We start from the raw sequence: 16,293 nt of genomic DNA on the forward strand, positions 1-16,293 counted from the left end.
CATCATTTTTAATATAAAACCAACTGTCTCTCAATGTCGAAAGATTTCATTTTGGTTTGTTTTACCCATATTTTTTTTACTTATACTAACTTTATCAGATTCGTTTATACCAGGTTAAAAAATACGATATTTTCTAATTTATTATTCAAGTAAGATTAAAATTGTTTCATTTAAATCGCAGGAAAATTTCAAATGAACTTTCGCTGTTTACCTCATCTAAGTTTGCATGGAACTAATGCGGATGCGGCCCCATAGACCTTGAACACGTACACGGCAAGTATTTATTGGGCAGTTATGAGAACACCCATTGCTAGAACCGTTCTTTATATGGCATAAGGTTTTCGTGATGGTACTAAAATCTTTTATTAGGAAACGTTTATTCCGCATATTGCCATTCGACTGTAAAAAATAACCCTGTAAAACGTTTATTCACAAGACCAGAAAAATGGATTGTGTAAGAGGTATGTTTCCAAATAATGTAATAAATAATTAGGCTGTAAATAAATAACGGCGGTAACACAGATAACATAGTATACTAGGGGCTGGCAAAGGTTAGTCTTGGGCCGAGATTTCCGTATGTAAGAAAAGTACAATGCGTTTATAATGTACTGAACAAAGAGAGAACCGACAAAATTCGACAGTCGATCCAATCAGTACTTAAAATTCTAGGAAAGTGTGTACAAATGCGTTCAGCTTCACGATTTAATTACGTCTCGTGATACTTTATTTGTTTATTTCTTAACGAGTCGTAATTTTCCCTATTGCTTGTAAATTTATAAAAGTGCAAGTTAGAAACACTTGGTTAAAATAAGTGGAATTGAGTTGGTGTTCGGCAGTGGTCGCGCTATTAGAAGTGTGAATTCAAAAATCGATATCTCGAAATCCATTAGAAACAATGGATTGTAGTTTTTTTCAAATACTTTCTTAATATTTCTGCTATATTTTCTTCGCACACAGTATGTGAAAATCTTCATAAATAAAAGTTACATGATTGCTGATAGTTGCTATGCACTAAAAGTAAATGGATATGTTTTTTTTTAATTCTTGAATGAAAAAAAAACAAGCTTATCGATATTTTTAATTTAAACATCTTGTAAAAAATCCGAACTTCAAAATAAAAAAAAAGTTTCAATATACAGACCGGACCACCGTAGTAGTAACATAGGCAGAACCGGACGAATTAGCGTTTACCCGTCCGCCGGATAAAAAGCAGGCGAAAAAATGCGATAAAATAAAAATAGGTCGATATATGATAAGAATGTTTCAGAATTTGTATTTATTCGTGTTTTAATAGCCAAAACGAATACGTAGATTCTCGCGACAGTTCTCGTGTAAAATTTATTTTTTAAGTAAAATAATGGATGTTTATGAAGTTCGTGAGAAAATTCAAATTGTAAAATGGTATTTCCAAAATAGGTCTTATCGGGATATTCAAACAATTTTTCCACAAACTTTTGTAAACAGGCCAATTCCATCTTTATCTACTATATCAAGAGTTATTAATAATTTTGAAACACATGGGTGCGTGTCCCCACAAAAACACAAAAAGCCTGATGTGTTGATTAATGAAGAACAGGAGTTAAAGCAAGTGTTCCCACGTTTTCAAGTAATCAAATTGCTGAGGTGGTTGCCCTGCCCACAATGCCCGTATTGTTCAAGAATATTTGAACAATACTTTTCCCAACCGTTTAATTAGTGGATATGGAACTATTTTGTGGCCCGCTAGATCACCAGATCTTTCTTCCAATGATTTCTTTTTGTGGGGTTATGTAAAATCCAAAGTGTATGGTCATAATAGGGCTAATAATCTGGATGAGCTTCAAGTAAAAATATGAGAGGCTTTCCAAACTATTAGCCCTAATATGTTAGCCAATGTCAGACGGGGATTTTACGACCGCCTAGGCTTCTATCTAGCACAAGAAGGTGGTCTTTTTGAACACTTGTTATAACTTTTTTTATTTAGAGTAACATTATATTTTTTTTGGTTTAGAGAATTTATTTATTTTTAGTTTTGGCTTGTAAACACACTCAAATAATAAATATATAAGTATTTTGATTTTAATTGTTACCTTACGTGAAGGTAAACACTTAAAATGAAAATAATAAATACTCGGCTCTCCTCGCGTCATATTCCTAGTCTGTCACCGACCCGTCCAAGCACAACTGCAACTGCCTGACCAGCCGACTAGCCTGCAGTGACTCTCGAGTACGAACGCAAAACGGATAAACGTAAATTCGTCCGGCAACTTGATATGTTACTAGTAACCTTGTCTTCTCTATATAAAGTCGTTCTTGAGTTATCGCTTGTTATGTGTTAAAAAGTTGAGTTTTTAAATTATCGCGATTACTGACGTTTTCTCGTTATAAAACATGAACACCCTAACGATATCCTTATAATTCCATTTCAGATGCTCAGAAACATATCTAATGATTTTATCTAGTTATCTTTTCGAAAAAAAATCTTTTAAAAATAAGCGGTTTGCGATCGTAATTTTACTTTACTTGATAGGGAAAGGTGTATACCGGCAACGCCGCAACAGCAAACCGTCGTATTTCTCTCACTCCGACTTAATAATAACCCTATGCGATTTACTTCCACACATGTAAATACCGACCCAAAAGTTGCCAGCACGGTATAAGGTGTCCCAATATTCCGTGGACATAGACCTACTACATATTTTTTGAGATTAAAATAAGTTCATTGGATACAATTTACCTTCGTATACCTTCGTTACCTTCGGATACAAAAGTGCTTCGTTTGTGCGTTTAATTCAAAAACAATTTTTAAGATATTTCGTTGGTTTTATGGCAAAAGGTGCATTTTTTAGCATTTTTTCCTGCCCTACACTATTTAGAATTACTTAGATAAAATGATATTGGAAGTAAATTATATTTCATTTACACGCAAGCAGTACTTTTTTTATTCGTTATACACTTCTTTAATAGAAAATTATGCACATAGAAGATGACTAGGATTAATGAAAGTTATAGACGGCCGTGTCAAGAATTGCCTTGCTTAAAAATGATATACGGCTCTTTTGAAAAAAATCGCAACCTTGAACTAACAATGCTTTGATTGAACATTATCTGCAACCAATCAAATACACCGAAGGCATCATTGAAGTGGATGTTGCTAATATAAATGCATTATAATCAGATGTCAAACCGTCAGATAGTTATGCTCGATGCGAAGGCGAAGTAAGGGTTATTACATTGCATTTACACTTAAAGGAAATACGTAATAGAAATATAAGGTGTCTTGAAACAGGTCTTACTTAAGTAATTATGTAATAATTTTAATGTGTTATAATGATGGTGAAGCTAGTATATAAGTATATATTATTATAAGAAGTATATATTATATATTGATGTCAAATATTTTTCAGGAATATAGTTGGTGTTGGGACATATCACACCAAAACTTTATTTTTACATACTTCTACTTCTCTAAATCACAAATCATTTAGCTACAATATGTAGCTAAATTATTTTACTTTTTAATATCTCGTTCTAAATTAAAAATGAAATTGTGTGTTCCCCTTTCTTGAATTATACCAAGTTATAACTCATCATACAGTTTCAGGGCTTTAACAAAAGCCAGTATCTGAGACGGCTTCACAGAGGCCAGCTCTCCATCCTCAACCACAGCCGTACCAAAGTTCATGGCACGAACGGTCATCGTCTCGGCGCACTCAGTGATAAGGTGTTCTGGTGTTTCACCATTTTCCCCACAGAATCCGCATTCGCCGTTGTTTCTCAGCTTCAGCCTACTAAGGTGTTCGTTGAGGAGACAGTGTCCTGTTAGAAACCCCGTGACAATCCGAAGATTGTTTTTACTTAAATCAAGAAAAACCTTTGATTTTTTTCTCGGTCGTAAATACTGAGGAACTTTTTCTAGTGTCTTAGACCGTTGGATGAGTCCCATTTTCTTCAGTTCCGGTTTTAGTTCGTTTTCGCTTGGAAAACAGAACGGTTCTGAAGAGTTGATCATGTTAGTGCTGCTTGACAATCGGATAAGATGATTATTTTCTGTTTTCGATAGTTCCTATCTAAGATAAATTGTACGCATCTTTCGATAGCGTAGATTTCTGATTCTTTTTTGCCTGAAGGATGCTGCGGTAGGTGCCCATTGGTTCGGAGTATTTAGTTTTCGGCCTAAATACTCCTATCCCTGTCCCTGCTTTGGTTTTTGGAAGCATCAGTAGTAAACGTTTCTCCCTTCCCAATTCTTTTTATTACTCAATACTACAGTGAGGTGTTTTTTCAAAGTTGTAAATTCTTGATATGTCATCCACTGGGAGTTGGAGAAGTGGAATTTTCTTTTTGAGGGTGTTCCAAGCATCTGACTTGAAAATTCTCCCAGTACTGTTTCCATCAATGACCATTGTAATCTTTGTCGCATTAGCATAACTACCGACGACAATGTGCAGTGGTGTTAAGTCTAGGATAACCTCCATTGCTGCTGTTGGACTGTCCTCATGGCACCTGTGATGCAGATGCATGCCATGTCTCTGTACTTTGCACATAATTTGCCTTGCTGTACGTTGCTTTAGTTTTATGTACCAAGCAACTGCTCTATAGGTAATCATGGGTCTGACTATCATGGTATACATCCAGCTCAAAATGTTAGGGGCGCAGCCCCATCTATTTCCCGCCAGTCTTCTGCATGTCATGAGAGCCTCTGTGGCTTTGCTGGTAATGTTTTTAATATGGCTCTTCCAGAGAAATTTACTGTCCAGGGTTATTCTCAGATATGGGAATATCCTTCCTGTGATGGCAGTATTTCCTTTCCATCTATATGGATTCTTTTCAAGTTTTTCAGACTTCGCTTTCTGGTGAATGGCACTAACGCGGTTTTGTCTGAATTGATGCTCAACTCGAGAGTCCTACACTATCTCTCAGCAATGCGGAGTCCTCTTTGAATAATATCAGACAGGGTACCTCCATGTTTCTCCCGTGCAATCATGACTATGTCATCTGCATACCATATGCAGTGTATTCTCGCTAGAGTTAATTCGTCTAGTAGTTCATCCACTACTAAGCTCCACAGTAGGGAGGTCACTCTACATTGTGGAGTTCCTTGCGTTGTTTTAACCACTACAGTTTTGGTACCTATTTCTGCCTCTGCTGTCCGTGTTGAGAGCATTTCCCAAAACCAGCGAATTATCGTACCATCCTCTCCCTATCGTACCGTACCTTTCTTGTTTCCAGAGATTGCATGACCACCTTGTGAGGTATATTGTCAAACACCCCTGCAATGTCCAAGAAGGCACAAATTACTATTTCTTTGCTATCCAGGCTTGCCTGTATTAGCTCGGTTAAATGGTACAGAGCAGTTTCTGTGGATCTGCCCGCTCTATATGCATGCTGACTATCGTGCAGTGGTTTAATATTTAGATGATTTACTCCGATATGGTTATCCACTACTTTCTCCATCGTTTTTAATATGAACGATGTGAGACAAATAGGGCTAAATGGTTTAGAGTTAGCCTAGTCAGTTTTGCCTATTTTGAGTATGAAGATCCAAGCCCATAGAGATCGAAAAAAAATACAAATATTTTGTAAAAATCGTGTTCTTTACGATTTAGGCAAGTAAATTGTACGACTGCTGATAAGATTTAATGAAACTTTACGGCTTAAAGTCAGAGAAAAATTTCTTATAAAAAACTGTTGAAAATAATAATATTAGATATTAATAATTATTCCATATTCTAAATGAGTATCTGGAATATCGAATAAAGCTTAAAAAAGGCACCAGCTCTTGCTACTTATTTTGGTCATCAAAAAAGATCGTTGGTTCCCAATCTATCGGACATATCATGAATTGCGAGACACTGACAAGAAACCGATTATCGATAAAGTAAAAGAGTTATGCGTTAATAAGTAAGAAAACATCCTTGCATCCTCGCAAAAAAGAGACGTTAGAGCATAATAAAGCGAATTCCTATCGATGGGTGTTCTCGTAACAATCGAACAAATAGCAATTGTCGGTGCGTCTGTCGTTCAAGGTCCATCGCTTCGGCCGCATCAGTCTCACTTTATCGGCGAATCTCGCGCCATCCCGTGCTCTAATCGCCATAGACCTACCCGTCGATAGTGAGCAAAAACACGTGTTGCAGTTCCCATGACTTGCGGTGTCATCATCGAGGAGATTCACTGACCTGCACTTTTATCGCTTTCACTATTATGCCCATATTATGCAGAACCTAGGCTTTAGTTAAAGGTACAACTCATGATTTCGGTTTGTTTTTGGTTCTGTTATCATATATATTTTCGATTTGTATAAGTCTCGAGATAAGTCTAGAAGAAAGTGATATAGAGTGAAGTCTTTACAACAGAAAAAAACTTTTTTATTATTGACATTTTGTGAAAAATACATTGTTCATAAAAAATTTTGCTTGTTCTAAAATGGTTAATCTAGTTTATGCTTTTCCGAGTTTCCATATCGTTTTATTTTTCTCAAAATGTCAATAATAAAAAAGTTTTTCCTTTTGTAAAGACAATCCGGGGTATATATATTTGTTTCTTATTATATTACATTTGTTTCTTATCATGACACTAAACGACTCGATACTTTACACTATTTGTTTCCCTGATGATCAAATAATACTGGCTCAAGACTACGAGGACTTGGAATATATGACCCGCAAACTAATTGAAGAGTACAATGAGTGGGGGCTGGAGGTAAACCTTCAGAAGACGGAATATATGTGTATCGGTGGCGAACAACAGAACTTAATCCTAGAACAACAACAGCAAGAGATAAAACACTGCCAAAAATATAAAAATCTTGGCAAGCCAACGGTGATAGCTTTAATGAAGTGAGTTAAGTACAAGCAATTAGACAACTCAACAGTATTCTAACTGAAAACAAAACAAACACAAAATTTATAACAGCATAGTTAAAAGCATCATTAGTTATGGTAGTGAAGTATGACCGAGTAAACCAATTTGATATAAGCCCAAGAGATCGGTTACCTGCATGACATCAACCCAGATATGTTTTTAAATAACATTGATAAACAATTAAAGTACAACAATCTCGGGTCGATAATCAAACGCAGGCTACCAAAGTTCGATTTCCTCATGGTCATAGCCGGGTGAATGTAATTAGATGAAAACAGATTGAGCGACGTAACCGGCGATGACCACGAGGGATAGAAAATATAAAAATGTATGCTGAAGAGAGTCGGAGGTTAGTCCGTCGATGTGAGTCGCATTATTACGGTCAGTAATTCGCGTTATCAGTCCGTTAGTAGAAGACAGCGCAGAGTGAAGATGTTCCTGTAAGTACTTCTTTAAGTAAACCGTTAAGTCTTGGCATTCCCCAAAATTGTTATACACTGTAAACCTTATATTAAATAAATGCATATTTTATCCAATGGTTGTTTTGATTGAGAGAGAGAACCTGGTATAGCGACCGTAGCAAACAACCCCCAGCTAGGTCGCGACAAGATTTACAAAAGTTTATTTTTCGGTCTTATTATCATCGTCATCAGCATTTTCAGCTTATTCAACCGTTTCCAATTATGGTGTAACCTCCCGTATCCACTCTATCCACTAAGCAAAAAATACTCGAAGTCATCAAGCAAAAACACATTTTCCTTTATTGACGTTATTAGTTATTTGACTAATATTAACATGAAAATTAAGCTAGGTAGAAAGGCACTAAAATTCAACACACCACATGTTAGCTACTACTACAAATATATAAAAGAAACTCGTAAAATTTTACGCATTGTTGATGTAACGGTACTACTATTGCTTTTGCTCTTATTTGTTATTATTTAAACAGTACTTTCTCCGAAATTTCGATTTCAAGATCAGACATTTAAACAGCTCACTCGGGTTTTGGTAGTTCGTTCAACCTTCCTTCTCTGTTTGTTTTGTCACTTAGTCCAGCTTCTTTTGTGCGATAGGCAATAAAATGAGGATAGGCTGTGTCGATAATAGGAGAAAGAAACATACTTTTAAATAATGACTATATAGGTACCTTCGTTGCGGGTTTATTTCTGTAAAAAAAATAAGACACATATACAGGGTGTCCCAATATCCCGTGGACATAGAATTACTACGTATTTTTGGAACTAAAATACATACATTTGATACAATTTACCTCTATACAAAAGTGCTTTGTTTGTCTGTTAGAGGGCATCAATTTTTTAAAAAATAAACAGATTTTTAGGGTTCCGTACCCAAAGGGTAAAAACGGGAACCCTATTACTAAGACTTCGCTGTCCGTCCGTCCGTCTGTTACAAAGGTCTATCTTATGAACCGTTATAGTTAGACAGTTGAAATTTTCACAGATAATGTATCTATGTTGTCGCTATAAGAACAAATACTAAAAACAGAATTAAATAAATGTTTATAAATAAAAAAGTACTTTCACTAAACATTATCTTTTAAGTAAGAATTTTACATAGAATCTTTCCTCCTTGGTGACTGCGTGGTTAGGACTTTACGCTGCTATGACGTTGGAGCCGTAGTAAGGCAGGTTCGAATCCTAGTCAAGGCGACTTTCTTTAAATCGTCTTTGAAAAAACGACATGCTAGAAGCGACATGGGTTTAATAACCTGCCTGTCAACACGTACTTAAGTCGATAGAGCCGGCGTTGATGGTCGAGGACGTTCGAGTCTGGACCGAATCGTTTTTTTTTATTTTTACATATTTTTACATATTTATTTTTACTTTTTACATATTTATTATTGATTAATTTTTGTTTCTGCATTTTTTTTAATTACTTGTACGTGCCTAATGTTGTATATATAATGAATGGTACGGAACCCTTCGTGCGCGAGTCCGACTCGCACTTGACCAATTTTTGTATTATTTAAGATATTGTAAGAACCGTTATTCCGATTTGAATGAGATTTGGAATGCCTATGTTCTGCTAAGTGCTTTAACATTTGACTTTAGGGGAAGGGTGAAAACTACCCCCACTCCTACATACATTTTAAAATAAATATTTTCCAACGCCATCGACGACCGATTTTTTTATTTTCGTAAAATCATATTTTTAGGGTTTATTTAAATTATTGGCATCTGTAGCTCCTAGAATAAAAAAAAATGGGAATTTTGTTTAAGTGTAAATCTAAAGTATATGTACGAGGATGTATTTCAGGAAAATATTTTAACTTCTGTGGGTGGCTCAAATAAGTGTGAGTGGATCGGGATGAGTTTTTTAAATGGACAACCTGTAGGTATCTTATTGCATTTTTTGGCTTCCTTTCAGATTACTTTACGTAATCCTAAGACATGATAAATATATTTTGATAGTTTATTATCTATTAATAAATAAATAAAAATTATAAATTTTTCAGCCTTTCTTAAAAAAATTATATTGAAAAATATATATTTTTGATTTATTTTTTAATATCTCTGAAACTATCGAAATATATTTACTCATATCTTAGGATTATGTAAAGTGATCAGAAGGGAAGCCAAAAATTCAATAATATACAGGGTGTTTCATTTTTAAAGAGTCATCCAGATCTACTGACACTTTTTTGAACCACCCTATAGAAGTTAAAATATTTTCCTGAAATACATCCTGGCACATTCTTTAGGTTTGTACTTGAACAAAATTTCCATGCCCAACGCACTATTGTCCGGTCCCTGTATAAGTACCGGTAAACTGGTAATTCCATGTTTTATATTACCGATTACCGGTAATTTCAAACTACTGCAGTGATATTTAAGACGTAATTGTACTGTTTATGTCACTATAAAATGATAATTTTATTACTTAAAAATCAAATTAAATTAACATAACCATTAACCTTCTTTTATGGTCACAGCAGACGAGATTGATGAAAAGAGTCGATAATAGCTTCATTCTTTCTCCGGTTGCGCCACTGGCTAATTTAGCGTCCTTGAGCATTTCAATCATCGCCAAGAGGATGGCGCAAACATCAGTATTCAAATTGCTTTTAGAATTATGTCATGTAGATTAGATTACTGGAGCAAAAGAAAGCGATTACGAAATTTCACTTTCGGTTTCATTTCCATTTTGACGCTACCATTGTTGTGGTTGGCGCTAATCGTAGGACATCAACGAGTTCTTTGATTTAAAAGGTGTCGTGCGTCCATTGACATTTTTCTTTCTATTTATATTGAAATTAGTTGTTTGGACACTTGCCTAATAAAAACATAATATGATACGTTTAAAAAAAATAATTGGGTTAAATATTCAACACATATGGTGAGTCAACCAGTGAGTATGCAGGGTGGTACGAACTTTATTCCGGAAACTTCGGCAGCATATTCTGCAGATAAAAATAAGTAAAAAAGTTCGTATAAACGTATGTCCTAAAATGCTTAGTTTTGGAGATACAGGGTGTAGAAGTTTCATTTTTATTTCGATTTTGAAGTAACGTCAATATTTGAATGAAAATTGGTGTCTGGGAGTTTTTTGACATGAGAAATTTTATTTTGATGTCAATATGACTTCTACTTGTAGAAGGCGCCACCTACATATTTTTAACTGGTTTGAAGAGTAATAACTTTTCGTATGTATCTGTATAAAAGTCCTGATTAAAAAATATACATCTACGACGATTTTTACGTAGAAAATGTCTCTTTGTAAAAATCGCTAGTTCTCGAGATATCTGGAATCGAAATTATGAATACCTCTCGTCAATGACATAAATTAAACATGTTGACTAAATAGTTAATTAGACTGAAATCATAAATTTGAAATGTTTTTGTGCCAAAAGTTCAACAGAAGCTGTTTTATCAATTTTGATTAATTTATTTTTATTTTGATTTATCGATTAATTTAAAAAAATAAAAAGTTCCCAAATTTATCATTTCAGTCAAATAACATCTATTCGATATGTTTATTTTTTGTCAATAATGACATGTATTCCATTCCGTAAAATGTTCGTATTATTTGCTCCAATTGATTTGTGATATAGTTTTTTAAACTGTGATTTGAGTTTATTATTTATTTTTTTAACGGCAATAAAACTTACCCACATATTTTTAACATACGCAATTACATATCTAGTTATACTTCCTACATTAGAAAAATTATACAGATCATACTGTGAATAGTTCTGATTGACAACGAAACCCATTAGCAAGCAACGGGAATTTCAATGTTAGTCGGGAACTATTGTGAACTAAAGACCTAGTTCAAGGAACTATTTCTCTGGAGGAACTAGAACTAAGGAACCAGTTCCTCCCAAGGAACTAATACTCCCACTTCTAGTACAGGGTGGATGTGGATAAAATTGGAAGATTTTAAAGGTATGGACGAAAAGTTGTTACCCTTCAAACTAGTTAAAAGATATGTACGTGGCGCCCTCTACAAGTAGGAGTCATATTGACATCAAAATCAAATTTCTCATGCCAAAAAGAGTCCCAGACACCAATTTTTATCCAAATATTGACGTTACTTCAGAAATTATTTAGAAAAAATCGAAATAAAAATTAAACTTCAACACCCTGTATCTCCGAAACTAAGCCTAAGGACATACATTTATACGACCTTTTTTACTTATTTTTATCATTCAAAATAAGTAAAAAAATGCTGCCGAAGTTTCCGGAGTACAGTTCGGACCACCCTGTATATTAATAAAATACACTCTATTTTTGCGTCAACAGTGTTTGAATTATTTTGATTTAATATATATGCAATCGCTACTAGACGAAATGCATAGTGTCATATAGTGTGCCTTTTTTAGATAAAAAAATGAGTTGTGGTATGTTAGTATATGACATAAATTAGGATTGATTGACGTATTCAATTGTTTTCTGTCACTTCCTGTTTCACCGGAAATGACTACAATTTTTGATTTTTAAATGGCACCCTCGGTATTTTTTTTTACTTTATTCGATAGAAAATGACATTCTAAATAGAATGACGTATCATATGTCAACTTTTGACATATTCGCTTAAAAACAAATTGTATTTTAAATTTCAATCTAGAGCGCCATGGCTGTGTTAAAAACGCTAATTTTTAATCAAGGAGCCTTGGAAAAATAGATTTGATCGTCTAATGTTTTTAGTGTCTTGCTCTGGCCGGTTAAAAAATGCCCAAATTGTATTTTTGATCATATCTCAATTTTTTTCAAATGGAACGAGGGTGGATCATTAGCATATTTCGAAAAAGAATTTTTTTACGAATTATTTGATACCACACACTTGGTACTTCGAGTCAAATTGTCGTTATGAACCGCATGTTATAATTTCAAATAAACCATATGCGAAAATGTCAAAAGTTAACATGTGATATGCCATTCTATTCAGAGTGTCATTTTCTACCGAATAAAGTAAAAAAATACCGAGGGTGCGATTTAAAAATCAAAAGTTGCACTCATTTCCGGTGAAACCGGAAGTGACCGAAAACAATTGAATATGTCAATCAATCCTAATTTATGTCATATACTAACATACCAAATCTGGTTGTTTTATCTGAAAAAAATAAAAAAGTTATAGGGGTGATCCACTTTTGAGACGCACCCGGTATATTTATCCGTTGCGTATCTGAGGGTGCAGCCACACTATCCTAAAAACGGCGTATCGGCGTAACGGCGTAATGACCTTGAATAAATTTCCAGTAATTCTATTGGCTGAAACATTCATCTGTCAGAAATTTTATCTGTCAAATTCATCTGTCAAAAATTTCAGCCAATAGAATTACTGGAAATCTATTCAAGGTTATTACGCCGTTACGCCGATACGCCGTTTTTAGGATAGTGCGGCTGCACCCTGAGAGACAAAATTTTACGACCTACATCGACAATGCTTCGAAATAAACTAAATCAGGCGACAGTGTTGCCAGACGAAAATATGCAATATCCGTATTTCGTTGGTCGAAATATCCGTAGATGAATAAAAAAATCCGTATTCATACAGGGTGAGTTTTAAATAAGTGCAAATATCTTCAGGGCTGGTATATTTCGACCCCAGGAACAGGTCTATGAGGTTTTTCGGAGAAAATGTGATAAAAATCGTACACTTAAGAGGGGTGCAAATACAGAAATTAATAAAGAAAGCTCTCAAAATTTTTTAAAAATATATATTTTTTTTCAAATTCTTAAACTTGAATAACTCAGTTATTTTGGACTTATTTGAAAAACGGTAAAGAGAAAATATGTTATCGAGATCTACCACCCCTGAAAATATTTGTACTTATTAAGACTGACCCTGTATTTTATTGATCATTAAGTAATTCGTGTTAAACATAAAATAAATATCAAATATAAACATTTTGAAAATAACAGAATATTACTACTCTGCAATATCTACGTATTAGCTACGTAGTATTACATGTACAAGAATAGATGAGACAAACAAGTTTTGCAAAACCTACAATTTTTTATTATTATAAAAATATGATCCGATGGGCAAAATATCCGTTATTATGTCTTTGTATGATTAGTATTGTCGATTAATCGATGGTAATAGATAAGATTTCTAATTTGTAAATATTCTTTTATGGGTATGGGTACCTACTGCATATTTTGTATGATAAAAGTCGTTTAGTGGCATTTAAGGCAACTGTGACGCTTTTCTTTTTTAATCATATAATATTATGTTAAATTGTTCAATAACAGAAAATCCGTATTATTGCAAAAAAATCCGTACGTCCGTAGAATATATCCGAAATGCGTCAATCTACGGATTAATCCGTAGTTCTGGCAACACTGTCAGGCGATCAAGCGAATCGCTCGCCGCTTACTACTTGCCGTTCATTACGGAAAGAATATGTGCCCTGCGCACGCGGCTTACTGCTTGGCGCTTGGCGTTAACGAGTACTTACAACATGCGACGGACAAAAAACCGTCATTTTAAATGCGAACGATATTTCGCTCGAGTGATCACTCGGTTATTGCAATCGCTTGATACTCGAGTACTCGATTATTGAAATTAATTGGTTTTTTCCATCACTACTTAAAACGGACATTATAAGGGAACTGCAGATCGCACAATGCTCATTGGAGCGAAATACGCTGGGAATAACCAAGAAAGACCGTAATAGAATAGAATATATTAAAAGAAGAGTGGATACGACAAAAGACCCAGGTAATATCTACATGTCATCCACAGAGTCAAATCCCTCAAGGGGCAATCGGCAGGACACCTGGCAAGGAGGACGGACAACAGATGGACTAAAATTTACAGCATGTTACCCACGAGGAAGTAAGAGACCTAGAAGAAGACCAAACCTGGGACCATGATATCAGGAAATTGATAGGGATAACTAATTGGGCTCGCATAGCCAACAATAGACAACAATGGGGCCAACTACAAAGAGAGTCTCTAAATATGTGAGGGAGGCTACACCATAATTTGAAATGGTTGAATAAGCTGAAGATGATGCTGATTTTTTCTTAACTTTCTGAGTGTCTTTTTTATTTTTAATTCAATTTCTTGGAAAAACCTTACAACTTCTACATTTAAAGATTTTATTAAAACAAATAGATAAGCCTAAGCAGGTATGAGACTAAATATCTCCGAAAATGCATTGAACAATTATTTAAAAATGAAATAATATAAACAATATAAAATGATCAAGTTGACTAATATTTATTGACAGTATTATTTGGAAAATTTCGATATATCTGACTCTGTATTTATACTCCTTGTGATATGTTTATCAATACATGAATATGTTTCTGATTAGAACCAAAATGAATTAAAATTACATTTTTAACTCTTATAAACCTTCGTTCATTGTCGACTTAATGATTTAGCTGAGCTTGATGATGGGTGCATAGTTCTAGATAGTTGTTGGGAGGATGTAATCCTATGCTTAATTTAGACTTTAAGCTGATTATAGTGATAGCTGTTACAATATTCTATTATCTATTATTTATTACACACTTTCCGATTTTACATAGGATTTTGTTTAATCTTATGTAGGTATGTATTTGAGGGGGCGATTTTTTAAGATTATTAGGAAATTATTATTTGATTACTGAATATTTATCTGGCTTAAAAAATAACAGAACAATTCGTAACCCCGAAGTTGAAAAAAAAAACAACTGGGTAAACTTGTTTAAAATCAATCACAAACATCAGTTTTAATTATTGCTGATGATGCCAACATGGTCAGCGAAACGCGCGTTCAGTGTTGAAAGTAAAATGTTTTGGTGTATTATGGCGAATTAGTGTTTTTATTTTGCTTTTTTATTTAATTTGCACATACAGCATAATTATCAAATAGCTCCAATCCAGTTCAGCTGTGTAAATAGTAATCTCATATAAACAATATTACTTTCGGTACAAAACAAAGATGCCTAAGATAAACAAACCAGATATAAACAAAAAAGTGCTAGGTTATTACTTTTCTTAATATCTATAATAATAACAGGAGTAATTTTACAAATTTGTAGCTACCCTGTGTAATTAGGGAATTACCTGCTGTTATTGCTAAAATATTAAAAAGACAATTAATTCTTTTATACTTAAGCTTCATTCAGAACCTCGCAATTAGTGGAATAAATTAGTAATTTCAATTACACTTTATACATGTTAGTTTACGACCATTCACAATGTTTGAAAAACACAATTAAAATTAATAGAATATCCTAGCAACAACTTGCGGTAATCAGCTGTATCCATAGATAAAGCTTAATATTTATCTTATAAAACAATAAAATTTTGATTTCTAACCACATTTTTCTCTTAACAGATGATAATCAAATGCCAAAATGACGTTCTTCGCAAATTTTGAAGTATAATTAGTGGAAAATTTGAAAGTTTGTTAGGTAAGTTTTTCCACTAATTGAAAATTCCTACCACTAATGTTGACGTTCTGAATGCTTACATTCAAATTAGAGGAACAAACTTCTACGCTAATTGGAACCACTAATTGCGAGGTTCTGAATGAAGATTTAGTTTAACTGTTTTTATATATTTTAATTTTACTGATATTTAGTCATTTTTCAGACTAATATTTATTAAGACCAATAATATTTTTGAGTGAAAGTGAAACTAATAATTTTGCTTACTTTGAAACTAATAAAGATAAATATCAGAAAGAAGAGAATTTGAAAAATGCAGCATTTGATAAAACCAATTTTGAAGTAGGTTTATTTGTATTAATAAAGATTGTTTGTTTCAGCTGTCGTTGTGCGATATCTTACCAAGAGGTATATAGGAGAATACAGTTCTACAAGTGGTAAGTCTAATTTGAAATTGTACTAATCAGTAGTTTGGTTTGGTCTGGTTGGATTTTTACAACGCTTTTAGATGGAGGGGACCATCCGCGCGAATGTTTTTTCAAGATAGCTCATCCGGACGGAGCATACGCGACCCATGTGAAATTGTTCATTTAAA

General features: G+C 33.9%; 1 protein-coding gene across 1 annotated transcript in view; it reads left to right on the plus strand.

Annotated features, from left to right (window-relative positions):
* LOC115880875 (ras-related and estrogen-regulated growth inhibitor-like) overlaps window positions 1-16,293 on the plus strand; it is a 404,377-nt gene that overhangs the window by 189,884 nt on the left and 198,200 nt on the right. The window contains exon 2 of the mRNA XM_030898199.1: window positions 16,079-16,135. Within this exon, the coding sequence (XP_030754059.1) occupies window positions 16,079-16,135 (57 nt within the window). The remainder of the gene's footprint in view (window positions 1-16,078; window positions 16,136-16,293) is intronic.

This window comes from Sitophilus oryzae, unplaced genomic scaffold (genome assembly GCF_002938485.1).
Source record: "Sitophilus oryzae breed Bouriz unplaced genomic scaffold, Soryzae_2.0 scaffold_165_pilon_pilon, whole genome shotgun sequence".
Classification (NCBI taxonomy): domain Eukaryota; kingdom Metazoa; phylum Arthropoda; class Insecta; order Coleoptera; family Curculionidae; genus Sitophilus; species Sitophilus oryzae.